Here is a 21,117-nt window from a genome sequence, read left to right on the forward strand (position 1 = left end):
CCCCCCCCCCCCCCAACACACACACACTCCACCCACCCCACCCATTTACTCTCCCATGGTGTGATATATACACAAATGTGTGATGTATACATATAGAAGAAGACACACCCATTTATTCCCCCAGCGTGTAATATACACACACAAAACAAAGCACACACACATACACGTTCCCAACGTGTGATATATACACACACAACAAAACACACACCCATACACGTTCCCAATGTGTGATATATACACACACAACAAAACACACACACATACACGTTCCCAACGTGTGATATATACACACACAACAAAACACACACCCATACACGTTCCCAATGTGTGATATATACACACACAACAAAACACACACACATACACGTTCCCAATGTGTGATATATACACACACAACAAAACACACACCCATACACGTTCCCAATGTGTGATATATACACACACAACAAAACACACACACATACACGTTCCCAATGTGTGATATATACACACACAACAAAACACACACCCATACACGTTCCCAATGTGTGATATATACACACACAACAAAACACACACACATACACGTTCCCAATGTGTGATATATACACACACAACAAAACACACACCCATACACGTTCCCAATGTGTGATATATACACACACAACAAAACACACACACATACACGTTCCCAATGTGTGATATATACACACACAACAAAACACACACCCATACACGTTCCCAATGTGTGATATATACACACACAACAAAACACACACACATACACGTTCCCAATGTGTGATATATACACACACAACAAAACACACACCCATACACGTTCCCAATGTGTGATATATACACACACAACAAAACACACACACATACACGTTCCCAATGTGTGATATATACACACACAACAAAACACACACCCATACACGTTCCCAATGTGTGATATATACACACACAACAAAACACACACACATACACGTTCCCAATGTGTGATATATACACACACAACAAAACACACACCCATACACGTTCCCAATGTGTGATATATACACACACAACAAAACACACACACATACACGTTCCCAATGTGTGATATATACACACACAACAAAACACACACCCATACACGTTCCCAATGTGTGATATATACACACACAACAAAACACACACACATACACGTTCCCAATGTGTGATATATACACACACAACAAAACACACACCCATACACGTTCCCAATGTGTGATATATACACACACAACAAAACACACACACATACACGTTCCCAATGTGTGATATATACACACACAACAAAACACACACCCATACACGTTCCCAATGTGTGATATATACACACACAACAAAACACACACACATACACGTTCCCAATGTGTGATATATACACACACAACAAAACACACACCCATACACGTTCCCAATGTGTGATATATACACACACAACAAAACACACACCCATACACGTTCCCAATGTGTGATATATACACACACAACAAAACACACACCCATACACGTTCCCAATGTGTGATATATACACACACAACAAAACACACACCCATACACGTTCCCAATGTGTGATATATACACACACAACAAAACACACACCCATACACGTTCCCAATGTGTGATATATACACACACAACAAAACACACACCCATACACGTTCCCAATGTGTGATATATACACACACAACAAAACACACACCCATACACGTTCCCAATGTGTGATATATACACACACAACAAAACACACACCCATACACGTTCCCAATGTGTGATATATACACACACAACAAAACACACACCCATACACGTTCCCAATGTGTGATATATACACACACAACAAAACACACACCCATACACGTTCCCAATGTGTGATATATACACACACAACAAAACACACACCCATACACGTTCCCAATGTGTGATATATACACACACAACAAAACACACACACATACACGTTCCCAACGTGTGATATATACACACACAACAAAACACACACACATACACGTTCCCAACGTGTGATATATACACACACAACAAAACACACACCCATACACGTTCCCAACGTGTGATATATACACACACAACAAAACACACACCCATACACGTTCCCAACGTGTGATATATACACACACAACAAAACACACACCCATACACGTTCCCAACGTGTGATATATACACACACAACAAAACACACACCCATACACGTTCCCAACGTGTGATATATACACACACAACAAAACACACACCCATACACGTTCCCAACGTGTGATATATACACACACAACAAAACACACACCCATACACGTTCCCAACGTGTGATATATACACACACAACAAAACACACACCCATACACGTTCCCAACGTGTGATATATACACACACAACAAAACACACACCCATACACGTTCCCAACGTGTGATATATACACACACAACAAAACACACACCCATACACGTTCCCAACGTGTGATATATACACACACAACAAAACACACACCCATACACGTTCCCAACGTGTGATATATACACACACAACAAAACACACACCCATACACGTTCCCAACGTGTGATATATACACACACAACAAAACACACACCCATACACGTTCCCAACGTGTGATATATACACACACAACAAAACACACACCCATACACGTTCCCAATGTGTGATATATACACATTAACGTTTATTAATCGTAAATCAGAACTACTTCAAAATCACAACCTAATTTACGATCCAGTATATCTGGGGTTTGGAACACTTGAGTAACCTCTCTTTGGTACTCGAATGATGTAGTTAAAAACACGTATAGGAAAGATAATGATACAGATCATCAATAAAAACGAAATCTTTCGGTATCATAAATGTTATAGTTAGAGGAGAGACCATCAATATGGCGTAAATCACTTCAGCCGAGGAATACAATATATAAATCAAATATGTTTTAGGACAATTTTGACACGCTTGTAGTTTCGGCGGACAGTATATAGGGATGCGAAGGTATTATATAGGTTACCGATTATAGTGATTCACATTCATATTTACTGTACAGTCGAAATATTTTGTCCGAACATTTTATTTTCAAAGGAAAACTATTTGTGTCCGAATATATTTTAACGAGGAAACAACACTTAAATAGTTACTTTTTTTTAGCTATTTGTTGGGTTTATTTGTCGTCCTATTAACAGCTAATGTCATTCAAAGATTTGTCTCAGCGTGTTTAACGTGTGTGTGTGTGTTGTGGAAGTGGTATGTTCCTGTGCTTTTCTCTTTTTAAAAGCGTGGATCTGATGCTGAATTAAGAGTGCTACCTATCAGAAATATCATGCCGAAGGCACAACATGACCGTGTGCTTGCCGGTGTTTAGATCCTTACAAAGGAATTTACGTTAGACACATCAGACTGGGATTCAAGATAATTTTATGCAGATTTGAAATCACAATCTCATTGATGCTTGTTTCACTACATGAAATATACATCCGGTTTCATGATAAAGAGAAATTGATTTTATAATATATTTCCATAGACGTCACTCCCTAGGAGAGCGCCGGTCCAGACGGTGACCAAGCAGTCCTTACCCCGAGATCATAAACATATATTTTTCTTCAGACATTTTATATATAACTTTAGGCGAATTTTAAATTAATCATTCGTGAAATCCTACTTTCGTTTTTGTGTAAATCGTATGAAATTGTCATCATTTTTTTTTATAATAATGTCATCATTCACATTTCATTATGGTTAAACGCCGAAAAACGATTTTTTCCGACCCAATGTCGCCTTCGAAACACGCCTCACTGAGTATTCTGGTGCATTTGAATAGCTCAATAAAAACCATTTTATGACAAAATGGTTTCATATAAATTTTATTAACTATGCTATACGACAATTTCAATATTTCCCATTCACGCTTTCCATTTTTCTTTCTTGTTTTCTTGTAGGGTTTCTAGATATAAACTTATAAAATATTTTGTGTAATTATAAACGATTTCAATCTTTTTTTAAATGTTTATTAAAGTGTAGATAACATCTCAAAGCAGTTTAGAGTATAATGAAATTCACAACCATGAGATGTTCTTATACTAAAATACAACATAGTTTGAGTTGATATATAGCATTAAGAATATATGTGTTTAATCTCAGAGGTCAGTGAGTACAGTTGATTTGTATCACTTCGAACTTTACAGACAGGTGCTAACCGAACATAGAGAGCACTGCTATTGTAAAATCTGGGAAAATCAGGTGAAAATCTTGTAACTGTGAATTAGCTCGATAAAAACGATAAAAGAACCTCCTTCTGAAAAAAAACCCCTCTAACAATCTGTTACACGCATTTATGACATTGACGTTGCTCCAACCTGACCTTAGAATTTACATAAATAAAAAAAAACTGTCGTAACAATCTCTTAGCTTGAAAGTTAACGTTACACAGGGCGATAACACTGACTTAAGCTTCGATTTCACAATTTTTTTCATCAACAATCACGTAACAAATTGATTAAAACTTATTTGATCGATGCGAAAATGTAAACAAATCATTCTTAAACATTTCGATTTCACTAAACGTGTCAATTTCAGAGTGATTTTATTGAAAGGTTATGTGTGTATTGTTTCAATGCAGACTTGTGTGTTGACCTGCGTAGCGTATTGTTTTGTTTAAAGGGCGTTGCTTATTGCAGATCATTGTAAGAACTCACCTAAAAATGTTACAGAAATATGTATTCCTTTATATTATATTGTTATTAGTTAGCTGAAATCATATTGACCCAGTTAGCAGGCCGAGGTCTGTGATATTGGTCAGATAACACTATAATATTAGCTGTAAGTTTGACAGTATAGCTTTATACTTGTGTATAGTTTACCAACTACAACAGAAAAGACGGAAACGACAGGCTAGAACGATTCGAGTTCGCAAACCCCATATTTACTAACGAAATCTGTAAAAGTATCAGGTTAATTCTACAGCGAAAGTTTTCCATGAATATTGCCCTAACCCACTCGATGTTATAACGAATGCTGCCCAAACCAATCTTTGAGAACTATTCTCTCTCCCTCGTTCCATCCATCCATCCATCCATCCATCCATCCACATTCATCCATCCATCCCTCCCTCAACAGCCTGCCGTTCAACCCCTCATGGGAAACTTGGTAAACGCTATCAATGGAAGTCTGGCACCTATATTGCCCCCAACACTTCTTCAATATACATGTACCTTCTCCTGTAATGGCCGACTGTCTCCAGACCGCCTCACTGGAAGATTCTTTCCTCCCCAATTAATAAAAATTACCTCATCCTATAAAAACTACCCCTCCTCTCCCCTCAAGCACTGTCTCCTCACCACTTTTATAGTCCAAATCGTTCATTTCCGGAACCACCGATGCCGAAGAACCACCATCTGAGAGTGATGTGTCCTTCCGACGTTTATAGAGAACGGGCGCGTTCTCACCCACTAAATGTTACCGAGGGGGAGGTCACCAGGTGTAATAGAGGCAAGTTAATATCTAGTTACTCGGAAAATGAGGGAGTAAATGGACACATATCACTCCTCTTAAAATTACTGAAATTGCAAAATACATCAGGGACGCATTTCTGCATCGCCAAATTTGATTTGTATTGTATGTTACTGGCGTAGAAATGCTCACATCTTCGGCTGTTTGTAATGGCCAATTATAACCCAATAAAAAATCGTTCATTTTTTATACGTATATATACAAAACGGTCGTATCATTACGAAGGATTGATTCGGTGCGGGACTACCGGAAATAATGCATACGAGTTTGTTCATCTGAAATGAATAAAATAGATAATATCTATATTGACGTTGTGAAACTTCCAGCATTTGCTCCGCGTTGTTTGTAGCTAGTCAACTTTTCTGCGTTGTTTATGACTGGTCGACTTTCTCAATGTATAAAGTTTAAAGACCAAAATAATTTAAATGTCCCGTAAAATCAAAAACGATTTCCATCACACGATAAATTGGCCTGTCGACTCATCCTTGCTGTAGCACTGAAACTCATTCGTCGTTTCTGACGGATTTTTGATGCGGGGTCGCCATTTCGTCCGTCCGCCTATCCAACATATCTGTCCTTCGTCAGTCCTTCATGGCCGTTTATTAGTGCATTTTCCCCCCAATATCTTTTAACGAATATGATAGAAGAGTTTTGTTCTCTAAATAATTAGATTCAAAACATTATGCTTACAATAAATTGTTTATTTTACAGAAATCTACGCGTTTCTTCACATTTACTTGTTTGCGTTAAGGTAGTCGATATATTTCCAGACAACAATAATATTGGAAAAAATAAATAAAACTATGATTTAGAATAGAGCTTAATGTAACAATTGTGATTCATTGTTTCCAACATTGCTCTGCCACGCAACAAAACAAAACATAACTACATTTGTATCGTGGCATTCTGTTCCGGGCTTCAAATTAAATCATGACGTATTGACGTGATTCATCTTCCCAAACGATACAAATACGAGATCAAATATCGGGACAAAAGGATTTTGAACGGGGAAAAATATAAAAATATTAGCTGGAATCAGGCCACCGGACGCAATTATATATTTATAAAATCGATACACCGGGATAGCGTTTGACACAAAATCGTTGGTAATCACCAGATGATTACTGATAGCATATCTGTGGTGTTCAATATTTAACGGCATTTTGTGACCGGAACACAGAAATAATGTTCGACCCCCCATCGTGAAACCCAAGTGAGAAATCCAGGTGAGAAATTCGCACCTGTCGAAAGGTAAACGCCACGCCTTCTGTGCTTTGATACACATGCTGTGAGATTTACTCTTAAGATGCCCCCGATACGAGTGGGTAAAATTTCAAGAGTCACTCACTTAGCAAAGAGATATTGTCTCGTGGGCCAGCGTAACTCCTTTGATAAAACTGAAGAATTGGAATTCCTTTTACTGCGCGGTCCCAACAGGAGAATTTCCAGATCCTTCGGATCTTGAGAGGTAGCCCCATTCTACAGGTATTAATCTAGGGAGCTGAAGTGGTCCTTTATTTAGAAGAGCCAGCTAGGAAGTCCCTATATTATGTACGGAGGAGTAGAAAATGTGTTTAGAATGCTTAAAAGCAGAGAGGATTCTGGAATGGTAGAAACACGTCAAATTGTCAAAAATATAAGTCAATTCAGATACAATTTCGAATATTTTAAAACAGTATATACTTATATAAAACAATTGTGTGTAATAAAAAACTACTTTGCAGTGTTAGAAATGTTTCAAAATCACTAGAGCTGTAATTTTCATCGCATGGTTTGGTTTTAAATCCCCGTTTGACAATATAGTGTTATCATGTAAACCTACCAGATATAGGCCACCAGCCCAGCCAGAATGTCGAGTGACTTTCTATCAAGACCATCTTAAAACTATCTTGATTTTTTGACTATTTATTTTGGATAAAACTAGACGAAAAAAATTGATAAAACAACATTTTTGTGGGTATTTTTCATGGAATGTCTAAAAGATAAAATCGGCCATTTTGTGCAGACGCCGCGTTCGATTCGAACTCCCGAACAAAATGGCGGCTCTGCTCGAATCCGGTGTCAAATGGTTTATGTAATCTTCTGTCTCACATGCTGGTTTTGAAGATTTCAAAGAAACCCCCGGTATCATTACAATGTGGGAATGATCAATCTAAACATGGCAGTGACAGATTAGCTGATTATAAGCATGTTTGAGTTGTGTATAGGTGCATCTTAAAGTTTCAGATTCAAAATACCGATAGGCTATACGGAGATATATAAAAATAATCTGATTCTTCTACCGACTCTTCAAGTATGGACATTTTTTCGTGAGGTTTATATCTTCAAGATATCAAATACTGTACCGAACAATATACAGATGAGCTAAATGTTGATGGTTGAATTCCGTTTAACTGTTTTTCCTAGATAATCTTAGATTTTTACCGAACGATAAGGCATGAACGAGGCTTGCAGTATTTCATCTTTTGACATTACAGGAATTTAACACGTTCTTCCTATACGTTTTTTGGGGTTTAAAATCAATCTGTAAAAGTACAGACTGGTAATACTAAACGTTCTTTGTTACATAAACCATTAACCTGTAAGAGATGCGGTTCTCAATAACCTATACATTGCTTCAGAAGAATACGTTCCAAAATATCAGCGATCTTTAAATTTTATTTTTTAAAGTATTTCTCAAAAGTGCATGTCAAAGTCTTTCAACTGTTCATGCTGATATAGATTTGAATACATTTTAAAAGCATTTTCCCCGGTTCTTTGTTCGTTATTCGAGTTAAACACGAAAGCAAGCCTCAGCAGAATACTCTTTGGCACTTTTTCCGTGTAGTTTGGTTTTCATTCGACAATCTCGGTAGATTGTTTATCTCGAATAAATTGACAGGAATATTTGGAATGACCTATTGATGTACTGAGAATCTACTTTCTGACAAGAGGCTTATCTCAATAATCTCTAGCTGATTTTATAATTACGTCAGAAAATGTGTATTTTAAAAAACAAATGTAATTATTTCATGTTTAAATGATATATGTGGTTAATGTCGACGATATCAAAATAATGATATCATTTACAACGTGCTTAAACAGAACTTAACCTGTCCAAACACTCGATGACACCGGCGATTAATGACGACGACGATGATAAGGAAATATACGATGAAAGTGAGAGATTGACGTTAGAACTTTTAAACATGAACCAAGATGTTTTCTTATCGTTGGGCGAAAGCTAACAACATTCATTACTTGTCCTAAACTTAGTGTCAGTATCACGTGACCCTATTCCTACGTGCGTTTATAGCTACTAACTTGGCTTAAACTACAAGACCTGTATATCAGAGTGTACATATCTGACATACAAATTGTTTTAGTTTAAGTTTGACCTTCACTAAAGACGAATACCTTCTAACTACAGTATAAGTCTGGCATAATATGGTTAAACTTGATCCCATCCCAGTGTTAGGTAGGACCAGGTAAGCACGTCAGTCTACATACCACCTGGCTGAGCAGGGCAAGCTTTTAAAGTCAAGCCATAAATAAACGTTTCGTCGGAATTAAAATGCTGTGGGAGTATCGCTATGTCTCATCAACCGTTTAATTTTATATCTTTTTCCGCCACACTTTAAAATTTGCATCCTCTCCAATTTGAAGCCCTTCCCGTCGCCTTTTTCAGAGTTTAAACAAAGGTCGTTCTCTCGGAACATCAGTTTCCTTTCAGATCAGATGATGAGAACTTAAAGGAGATTGTTGTATGTATTTGAATTTAATTTTCATGTAAGAAATTAACGCCCGATAGTCAAGATTTAGGCATCACAAAATAACTCAGAACCGGAAGCGGAAGTTGTCCCCACTATATTAACTTTGAGGTAATAAACATTCAATTAAGCAATGAATGTTTTAGAAAATGTTGTTATGGTCCTATAACACACATTGCTATTGATGACAAACTTAATTAGCCCGGTAGGGCTTTATGCAAGTTTGCCAGCGATAGCAATGTGTGTTATAGGACCATAACAACATTTGCTAAAGCATTCATTATTTATATTTACATTTAATTTACATTTTGATAGAGTGGTTATGCTTTATTTAGGGGTTTTTTTCGCACAGTTTTTGAACAGCAAATCAAGTGCTGACAAAAATGAATATGATGACGTCGCAATAGAGATTGATGACGTTACAATAGCAAAGATGGTTATAGTCTCATAACAACATTTGCATTTGCAATGTATTACAATGGAAGGATGTAAATAGATGGTATTCAAACGAAATGATGAACATCTTGTATAATATTCTCGAAAAAATAAAATCACAATTTTTTGGCAGAGCATTAAAACACGTATTTGATGTCTTAATTCAGCTAATTACGAATACATGATTTTTGATAACGATTTTCGCCATGTCAAACCCGTAGAAGATCCCCTTAAGTTTTGGTAGTCTGAAAAGGGTCAATTCGGACAAGCGCTGTGGATCTCATATGAAGACAAAACTTCGGTCTTGTAAATGAACTTTGATAAATCCTATCATACCTACCGCTGCTGGAGGTTCAACTATATTTTTATTACAGAAATGATTAGAAGCTAGCTAGGTGATCACTCCTTGATTAATTGATTATTCATTATTAGATATATCTGCATAATGCTGTATTGTGTTAATACAAACATAGCCATTACCACGAAGAAGAGCTACCCGGGGTAGTCCCCATTGTCAATACACGGAGTGGGGGCCCCCTCCGATTTCTGGCCGGGGATCGCTGATAGACCCTTTAAAGGGACCACAGGTGCGCATAATGCATTACATTCTATAATTTAATGACAAACATGAGGTTTATATGGTATCAGGATAGTATTTATTTAATTGTGTACATGTGTCAATATTTGAGTTTAAAAGAGATATTTTAACACACAAATATACCATTGTGCGGGTATGCAATTGCGGGTTGAAATGAACATTTGTGGGAGGGCGCTCTAGCTATTACACCACCGAAAAAGGCATTGTGGGTATATTCCTCGGTCAACAATTATAACAAAGGTTTGGCTAAAAGTTATCAAAACGTTTGATACGCTTGCAATATCATTGTACTGAAAACTCAGCAAGAGGGATAGAAAAAAATGATCCATTCATCACGACGATTGATGCTTAACAAGGCTGGAAGATAGAAAATGCACAAATATACAAGAAGATATAGTTTGCATGAAACACGAGTCCTAATTTTAGTTTCTATTATATATTTTCGTTTCGGATTGTTAATTTAAATGATCATGAAAAAATGTCACCTGTGTGGTTTTTTTGGAAAGGTGTAAAACCAGTATTGCCCACCTGTTGTAAATATACCTGTTACTCGACTTTTTGCAGAAGTTTTTGATTTATGAGAAAAAACGCAGCTAAACAATTATCTCGGTTATGTCAGCTGTTTTAAACCGAAACACCTGCGAAGTCACCGCCGTTTCATCGACGGTGTATTGAGCTTTTTTTAACAAACCCACGTTGGCGTGTTTACTTGAACTTATAGATTTAAAATACCTTTTCAAAAACCGATTGAATACCCAGGAGTAAAGGCTTGTGAGGACTTTATCTCACCTATATTTACCTGTGTACATTTTGATAATAATTCTATTGTCAAAGACATTAACTAAAAAAAGTTGACCACCAAAGTGCACCGAGTTGACTTTTCTCAACTCAACAGTTTTAGCTTTGTAAAAAGTCCCTACTCACACGTATTCTTGTAACACCTGTTCTGGTAAAAAGGTGGCACCATGTAACGATTGTCATGTTTCGTACAGATATAGCGTGTTTCACTATTGAAGCCATTTTTAGAGTTATCTCAAATACAGGGTATTGTCACTCGTTTATGTACAGGCTGATGACCATCTGTGGCTATTATTGCCACGTTTGAAAGGTTATCTGCCTTTTTCAAACGCCCACGTTATTTTTTTTTTTAATAGGAACTTAAATAATTTAACAGAGAAGTGCATGTAGTCAAAACTTAAGTGAAATGAATGTAGATCTGGCTTCTTTTGTTTTACCTTTTAACCAGATATCGTTTTTTAAATCATTGAGTATCAGATTTAATGGGAACTGTCCAGTTTGCGAATGTCTAAATTTTGTTTTAAATGATTTGTCAAATGTTTCACTGGTATAGGATGTGTTTCATAGAGACACTCTTCTTTGCTGGTAATAGCAAGAGTTTTTTAACCTTAGATATCTGTATCAAAATGTAATAACGACGAGAAACAACATCAGTCACACCCTCGCGGTTGAAAACCGATCCCACTTACCACTGAGCTATACTTTGATTGTTATTAAGAGTTAGCCTTGAATAGCACGAAGGTCGTTTAGTTTATTTATCAGTTACAAAGCTAACACATTAACAAACATCCTTATATTCATTTAACGAGTTCCATTAAAATAATTCTTGATCAAGACGTACAGAATATACTTAAGCTATTTATTTAATACATTCTGATCTACTCGTATAATGATCAATACGACAACGGTTTTAAGGATATCCGGTGAACTTACAGGCTCCAGAGCCTACACGAGAACAGAAAGCAACAAATGGCATTTTTAGACCCATTTCTTCTACGAAGTTTTCCCCCTGACGTGAGCAATGTTTTATAACCGAACGCTTTCTCATTAAATCTCGTCGGGTCACCGGGCAAATTGAGTCTAAATAAAACAGACGAGAATGTGTACAATCCCGATAGCCAATTAGCGATGCATTTAGCGGTAGTATACAATTAGGCTAACTATACATTAACTCCAAAACGTATAGGGTTGGCGAGCAATAAATTGCTTTGCTAAACTCTTTACAAAAGTTAATCCTGCGTCCGCGTATTTACGATAATGGCTGTTTTACTTTGGGCGTGTAAATGCTATAGGCCGATAATGATACACTAAAGGAAGAAGGGAAATATCCACACTTCGATTTCCATCTTAAATTCAGTCTGCCAAACGAATTTGTATGTACACCACATACATGTACGTAGACGTAGGGAGGTGTACATTTCATACTTTTCCTATGAATAACTCTGCAGTATATCTTTTAAAATACACACCTTGTCCGAATGCCTGATGTATGTATTTTGTCATTTTCATGGATTAAAATTCTTTACAAAACATCTAGAAAATTTTGGAAATAATTTTCACTTCAAATTTGATATTTGTTTGTTATATTATTTTCCCATTTATATCTAGATCAATTATCTTACTTATATATTGGAAAATGTTAACAAAATCAATCAACTTGAAAGCCCTCCTTTCATGCGTTATACCATCCAATGGCCAGAGCGGACCGGAGACAGACAAACAGACAGACAAACAAACGATAGACGCCTAGACACAACACATGTTTATTCACATGAGATGAACTGACCAGAATGGAAGTGTAATGGACTGATAGACATACATTTTCATGCAAATACACCTTTCCCACTTTAAAAGTACTACCTGTATGATAACGTAAGAATCGGCCATGTTACTGCACCTACATTATTTATAGAATCATTAGACTTTCAAATGAGGTTCTTTATTATGTTTGAACCGTGACAACCGAGTACTGACATGCGATTCTCCCTCCCATCAGTAGCTTGGTTAACGCGAGCTGCACACGACGCTTTGCTTTGATCTCAATTCCACTTCTTTGTATCCTAAAAATCGAACGTTATCAATTATTCAAAGATCTATGTTATAGTGCTCAGCAGTTGATTATCTCCGATACAGAATTTTGAATTTTTCATCGCAAAAAACAATTTATTGCCCTCAAAAGTAAAACAAATCAAGGAATTGATCACAACTTTAGAAATTTAATTGGTTTTTTCTTTCATTTTGCTTTTAAAGTGCAGGTGATCGATCAAATTTACATATTCACTAAACGATTGAAGCTTATCTGATGCAGTCAGACACATTAGGTCTCTTAAAGTGTAACGAAAACAAGCTTTTAGTCGTAAATATTTGATTGAAACAAGAAGTAACATTATACCACACAAGTTGTTCTAACATTTATAGCTCCAAGTTGACAGTTACTTTCTTAATAATCCTTTACATTTTCCTTTCACGGGAAGTCAATACGCCGATGTCAAAGGAAATTGGTTTGTCATTAATAATATGATAACTATAAATACTTCTGTGTTCTTCATATGGAACCGTATATGTGATCGTTTTATACCGGCGTCTCTCAGAACACAAACGGAAACGTCATAAAGTTATTTGGCGCGGAAGCTGCCTACTGGTGCATTTTTATTTTATTTGACACTATAGTATAAAGAAAGAGGATTCGTTGAACTCGGATGTCTTCTTGGGCTGGAAGTTGAAGACTCGAGTGTTATATTGTTTGCGTGTGTACGTAGGTAACTGCTTGGCTGTGTATAAGAATCAGTGCTGAACTGTGTACTGTAACACACTCTGGTACACTACAGTCTGTGTATCACAAGAGAGCACTAGTTTCCTCTAGACATTTGTGTTCAGGTTTTTTTTTAAACCCCACATCATTATGTGTTTCTAAAACACCTACCCACTTTTAAATTGACAACCTATAGGACATTACTTCTTAAGTAACTGGAATGTTTGGAAAGACACAATTCTGAACAATTTTAATTAATTAATGACTTAAAAAAAAAAAAAAAAAAACATCGCTAATGCGAATGGTATCAGAATTGTTTCTGATTTTTAAGTCAGAACACCTGATGCCTTTAACGTTTTAGTTTTAAATTACAACTCAGAGCTTGACAAAAATACATATAAAGGGACTGGTTGTTCAAAGAGTCACCTCGACTGTGTGTACAAATCGCTCTAGTACCATCCACTGATAACCTTGTTCCTTCCAAAATCTTACCTGAAGAACACCTGCAGCTGGCTCGGGTAAACAAGCCCACCCCTCGGATACTCCCCCTACCTACGACAAACAGACCCAGATATTCTCCCTAGCAGAGCACTTATTAATTGCGGTAGCCCGTCAATAGACTTGCGTAACCTATCAATGTTTAAAGCAACATGTGCTTGTTGTGTATGTGATAAAGTTACAAATATAAGGGGCAACGGTGATACAGCACCTATGTCTGGGTGTTGACTATATGAAAGCAGACATCGCCCAGTGTCTATTCATTCTATTTTCTCCATTACATAACACGCACTTGATTTGATTAAAGTCGCTTAAAATACACAACGTTAACAACAACAAAAAATAGCCATTTACTTTTTAATGTTCGTCTGAAAAAGATGTGATGTTGCTAGTTCAATTTGTTATTCAGAAAAACGTGATCACTTGTATTTCTATTGACTGTTTCCGTGATGCAACGGCACTCACGCACGCCCACAATTTGAATGATTCCGGAAACAGCAGCCACAATTTGAAAATAAGGTTATATAAAAAATAGGACCAGACACATGTTGAAGTAATAGTTAGAAATAATTGCGTTTGTGGATATGTCAACTTTAAATAAAAGCAAGTTCATTTTTTGAACATGCCCCTTGATTTTAGTAGAAAATTTTGAGATCTTGACGGAACATGTCCTGAATTACGTTTGATTTTTAATGTCCAATAGGTGAATATTAGCAACATGGCTCTTGAGGAGTTAAAATCAATTCCAGGTGCGGGACCACGTTTATTTGCGAATATTCCCCTTGATGAGACAGTATCACATAATTTGCGAACATGTCCCTTTAAGAGTGCGACGGTAGCTATTTCCAACCATTCTACCGTTTGTAAGCATTGACTACCACCGAGACGCATTTAGTTTACCCAAATGGATTCAAATAAATAATGTACATAAATATACAATTGTACAAATGATGCGGAGGCGCTCACGTAGCGACCATACATTCCCGTATGTCAAGATGGATCACAGAGGGATCGGAATGGCCTAGTGTACGTACTTGCCAATCAATAAGTCGAGACAAAGGCAATCGCTTTCTCTAACGACCTTGAAATCATGTCATCATAGTGCGTTTTCATTAAAGCAATGGGCACGATAACGACATTTTGTAAGGTGCTTAAACGCAAATAATTTACGCCCGTCACATGGCCGACATACCATGTTCCGCTGACGGAAATGATGTTTTATTGCATTGATGTCGATGATAGCATTAACATCTAATGTTTCAAGTTGAAGATTTCGATGTTTGTTTTAATGCTAACACTACCTTTCATTAACCTTAGAGTAAAATATGTTTGTCCTCAATACGGCGACACAGGCTTCCAATTCAAGATAGCATCACTGACACGTTAGTGCTGGCTTGTATAACATTAACTCACTGATGTGATATCAAACAGAATCTTGTAAACATCTCTTAAATTGACTTTCTTTTTATGATTGGAAACTTGAATGCTCAAACCAAAAACGTTAAAGTATGTTAGATTTAAATTGCGAAGTCGAATAACCTGTTTTCCGTTTCTGTCATTTCAGATCTTTGACTGTGACTACCTACCAAACACCATCAAATATGCGCACAGTGGGTCGCCGTTACTCGGGGAGGACCGGATCAAACTACGCGTCTATCGGTTTACACCGACAGTGACCGAGTCTGAAACTTTCTACATGAATGTTGAAATCGTCAACGCCACAAGTAGAGTCGTTTTAACCCGAGGCTTGAGATCAGTTGTCGTACCTGAATTTAACGGAGTTTCGAACACCATAGATGCCTCCGTCATTCGTTTCTATCACAGTGGAGTTCAAAACGTTACATGCGACGTGTCTTTTTCTAGGTATAGATCACATTGGCCTATCGCCGGGCAGATTGTTATTGGAGAAAGACGGGAAAGTGTCAACGCTTTGAAGCGAAGTTGTCGGGAATTCATGTATATGCATCTCCATTATGAACATCAGCGCGGACCTAGCCCGGATGTAGATTATCTCCCCTTGACTGTTGAACTAAATGACCCCTCAGTAAGCGATGAAACGATAATCGAGAGTTATTACTTGCCAATACATATAAAGGGCGCCATCCCCAACACCCCACCTCGGTCGTCCTTCATGAGCATGTATATGATGGACGTTGATCAGTTTGTCCTCTCGACAATCATACCGGGTGTGATAGCGGCAGAGGACTACGAAACTCCCAACGACCAACTTGTTTACAACATAAGTCGACCACCGGCAGAGGACGAGGGATTCTTTGTCAGCCTAGATGACCACACAACAGTTATTACATCGTTTACCCAAGAAGATTTAGAAAACCACAGAATCGCCTATCAACCGCCAGATTCAAGTATTCACACTAACAAACGAGTTTATGAAACGGAATTCATAGTTTTCGATAGCCACTTTTCTGAGAGTATGCCAATTACGCTTCATATGGCTGTTCGTTCGTCTGCAACAAGTGCTCCACGTGTGTCGTTCAACAAAGGTATCGTCCTTCTTGAAGGTCAATCGCGCGCTATCACGACGGACGATTTACAAATCGTGGACAGGGATAACCTGAGTCGGGTTAGATTGTATGTTACTGGTGGATTGAAGTATGGTAGACTTGAAATAAATGGCCGCCGTGCAATCGCCATCACCATGCAGGATATTCAGCGGAGGTCTGTCATTTATTACCATGACGACAGTGACACGACCAAGGACTTCATTGCTTTCCGAGTTAGTGATGGCGTCAATACGGTTCTTGTGAACTTCCCAATCACTATTATCCCAAAAGACGACAGTCCTCCATATCTCGTAAACAATGTCGACATGGACATCAACGAAGGAGATACGAAACCATTCACTACCGAAATGCTGCTAGCTTACGACACCGACTCTGTTGACCGGAACATAGTGTTCATCATTACACATCCCCCTAAAGCTGGCGAAATCATCCGTAGATTGAGACCAGGTGATACCGGGACGAGAATAAATAAGTTTGTACAGAGAGATCTGTTGAAAGGGCAGATTTATTATCACCATTTCGGACATGAGGTATTTTCTGATTCTTTCCAGTTCAAAGTTCGTGATCACGAAGATCCACCTAATAGATCAATAATAGAAACATTCCACATCAACATAAACCCGGTCCATGAGAACCCACCACAACTTGCTCCACAAGCCACAAGGCTTATCCATGTTTCGGAGACCGACATCGCTTACATTACCAAGTCAGAACTAGAATACACAGATGTCGAAACGGAAAATAACGAACTAACGTACATCATTACCTCACCTCCATTCTTTGTGTACAATTCTGGTTTTGAAGACGCCGGACGACTCATCGAAACACACAACTTAACGATGGTATCAAAGAACGCGTCTATCCCTGTTGTGCAGACTTTCAAGCAAGCTGATATCAACCACATGAAGATCGCCTACATGCCCCCTCTTGTTGACATTGGTCCAGAGGCCAGACTTGTTCGATTTGTCTACACTGTCCAAGACTCTAGCGGAAACCAAGTACTCGGACAATACTTTGAAATCGACGTTCAACCTGTCAATAACCAACCACCAGTTTTTGTCACCAGCAAATTGCTCGTCGAGGAGAGTGGTATTCTGGGTCTGTCGGCCAGTCAGCTGTCAGCTACAGATTCAGACACACTCGAGACCGATCTTGAGTTCGTCCTCGATGAGGTTCCAAATTTCGGGGTTTTACAGAAGGGAGGGGTCACTCTAAATGAGGGAGGTACATTCCATATGGACGACCTAAAGAGCAAGAATGTCAGGTAAATGCGATGTAAATAACGCTGAAGCAACCATGTTATACTTTTCTTCTTATCATGCTATCAAATTGTATGTTTTGCTAAGGGATATACATAATTTTATCGAAAGGACAAAACACTTATTTAATAGAGACAGTTGCAACTATTTCAAAATGCGTTCTTTCATAATTCTGTTTGAAAGAGATTATTTATTCTTTTCATATTACCTTAGCTGTTAAAATGACGTAAATTCTTAAACAAATAAAGAGACAAACTTGAAAAGATGTTTAATACTGAAATTCGAATAGGTTATTCTTGCTGCTCGACAATCAGTTTAACTTGGTGTCTGTGTTTTATTTGTTAGTTATTTTCTTATAATTGTGTATTCCACAGGTATATTCACGATGGCGCGGAAGGAACACAGGACACATTTACATTAACTCTGACAGACAGTATCAACAGAGCAACCAAAGTGTTTTCTGTGGAGATCGTACCGATTGACGACCAAGCGCCTCAACTTCGCGACAATCTACGCCCTCGACTTATCGTTTCTGAGGGAAGTGAGGTAGTTATTTCCCCTCAAGTCCTTTCAGCCACTGATGACGACACAAATGACCGAGAGCTCGTGTTTCTTATCGTCAAACAGCCGAAATACGGAATCCTTCGTCTTGATGACCGACCAACAGTGAAGTTCACCCAAGAGGACGTGGAAAACCGATTGGTGAAGTACATACACACTGGTGGAGAGATCGGTACTACAGTGCTGAAAGACTCGATGACACTTATCGTGTCGGACCAAACCTACATGGGTACCGCCGACCTCCCATACTATGATCTAAACATTACGATAACACCTGTCGACAATTCCCGTCCCACGATAATCATCGGTGAGCAGGTCCATGTCGCGGAAGGAGGTAGTTTCGATATTGTTCCTGACGTTCTGACAGCCAAAGATCCAGATACTCCACCTGAAGATATTCAGTTCTTTATCGTGAGACAGCCACAGTGGGGATACTTAGAGAATGTACAACCGAGTCCGGGGTCAGAGAAAAGCAACCTTGGCAGGCGAATCATGTCATTCAAACTTCAGGATGTGATTGACGAAACGATCACCTATGTTCAGGCAACACACAGAGGTGTTGAACCCGTATATGATGAATTCACGTTGTATGCTACTGACGGAACGTTGAAATCTGACGAGGCGACATTTGTGATTAGGATTGACCCACAAAATGACGAGGTACCTGACCTGATGATACAAGACATGCATCTGGATGAAGGAGACAGCATGATAATAGATCAGACAATGATAGATGCTATAGACATGGATATGCCAAAGGACCAAATCACATTGTCCATATCACAGGAACCTGAGCACGGAGATATAGTCATATTGTTACACACACAGAACGGAAACATCGAATCGGCCGTTCAAGACTTCACAATTGATGAACTTCACAGCGGCATGCAACTTAAATATAGACACGATCACTCGGAGAATTTCAGAGATAGATTTGCGGTGACGGTTTCGGATGGACGATACGAGGTGAAAAGAATCTGCAACATCACAATAACACCCATTAATGACGAGGTACCAGAGATATCAAAGAACGCCGGCCTGCAGATCGAGTATGGAGACTATGGGTTAATCTCTAGTATTGTGTTACAGTCAATGGACCCGGACAACAGCGAAAACGAAGTGTACTACGTTCTCGCCACTGTACCAAGGAAGGGCTTCCTGCAGTTCTGTACTGATCCATTCACACCCGCGAGGTCATCGGAGTGTGAAGATATGTCGGAGCGGATGAACTTCACACAACACGACATTGATATGAACAGAATTCGATACATTCATACAAGCAGTATGGGCAATGCTGAAACTGACAGTTTTCAATTTATGTTAACAGACGGTATCAATAACAGGCAAATTGAAACGTTTGAAATTCTTATAAGAAATTCAATGAAAACGAATCTGGCATTGCTCAACAAAGGACTAAATGTGAGAGAGGGAGACAAAACGGTAATTACAACAACATGTTTAAGTGCAACGGACGAAAGTACAAAAGCCGATGAAATTGTTTTTGCCATTATTCGCCCGCCGGCTCTTGGACAGGTAGAATACATAGACAGACCCTTGGTTGGTATAAGTAGTTTTACACAAATGGACCTTGCTGCTCAGAGGATAGTATACAACCATTTAACAAAGAGCGACATAACGGACGATTCATTTACGTTTACCGTCACAAATGGGTTGAGTGAGGCAAAAGACGGCGTGTTTAGGATCAACATTGAACCACTGGACAGGGTCCTTCCTTCCCTAAACACGAATAACCTCATCGAAGTAGTACAAGGAGGCGAAGTCGTTTTGTCACAGGCCTATTTGAGAGCTCAGGATCCTGATACTGCAGATATGAACGTTACTTACTTATTAGCAAAACCTCCCACTTTCGGACTCCTCTACAACCGCGGAATACTCATTACACAGTCTTTTACACAGCTGGATATAGAGAGAGGACACATTATATACGAAAGTCACGGTTCCCATGCCGGTTTAGATAATTTCCTATTCAGTTTGAGTGACGGCAAACACAGTGGATTCCTTGTAAATGGCACTCTGCAGTTAACACCTGTTATTTGTAGTGTTTTTGTCAAGCCCATTGCTAACGACGCCCCGAAATTATTGGTCTCAAACCATCCCGATGTCCTCGAACATTTCGGAAAAGGGAAGTACGGATTTCGATTGAATAACAGAAATTTAAAGGTAGTGGATTCGGACACAGACAACGAAAACTTGATGTACATAATGACAAAGCGACCACTCCACGGGCAAATTGAAAATATGTCAACGAAGCGTTACATCCGCCGGAAGTTCTCACAAAATGACTTGAATGAAAATGACCTTCGCTATGTACTGAATTCGAGGACAAGGGCTACCAATGACTCATTTATGTTCCGTGTGATGGACTCGAGAGGCAACACCCTGGACAACCAAATGTAGG

General features: G+C 38.4%; 1 protein-coding gene across 1 annotated transcript in view; it reads left to right on the forward strand.

Moving 5' to 3' along the window:
* The window catches only part of LOC110454563 (FRAS1-related extracellular matrix protein 1-like), an 82,461-nt gene that overhangs the window by 52,185 nt on the left and 9,159 nt on the right, over window positions 1-21,117 (forward strand). Inside the window, exons 3-4 of the mRNA XM_021504135.1 lie at window positions 15,918-18,142; window positions 18,512-21,112. Coding sequence (XP_021359810.1) covers window positions 15,918-18,142; window positions 18,512-21,112 — 4,826 coding nt within the window. The remainder of the gene's footprint in view (window positions 1-15,917; window positions 18,143-18,511; window positions 21,113-21,117) is intronic.

Source organism: Mizuhopecten yessoensis, unplaced genomic scaffold (genome assembly GCF_002113885.1).
Source record: "Mizuhopecten yessoensis strain PY_sf001 unplaced genomic scaffold, ASM211388v2 scaffold7907, whole genome shotgun sequence".
NCBI classification, from domain to species: Eukaryota; Metazoa; Mollusca; class Bivalvia; order Pectinida; family Pectinidae; genus Mizuhopecten; species Mizuhopecten yessoensis.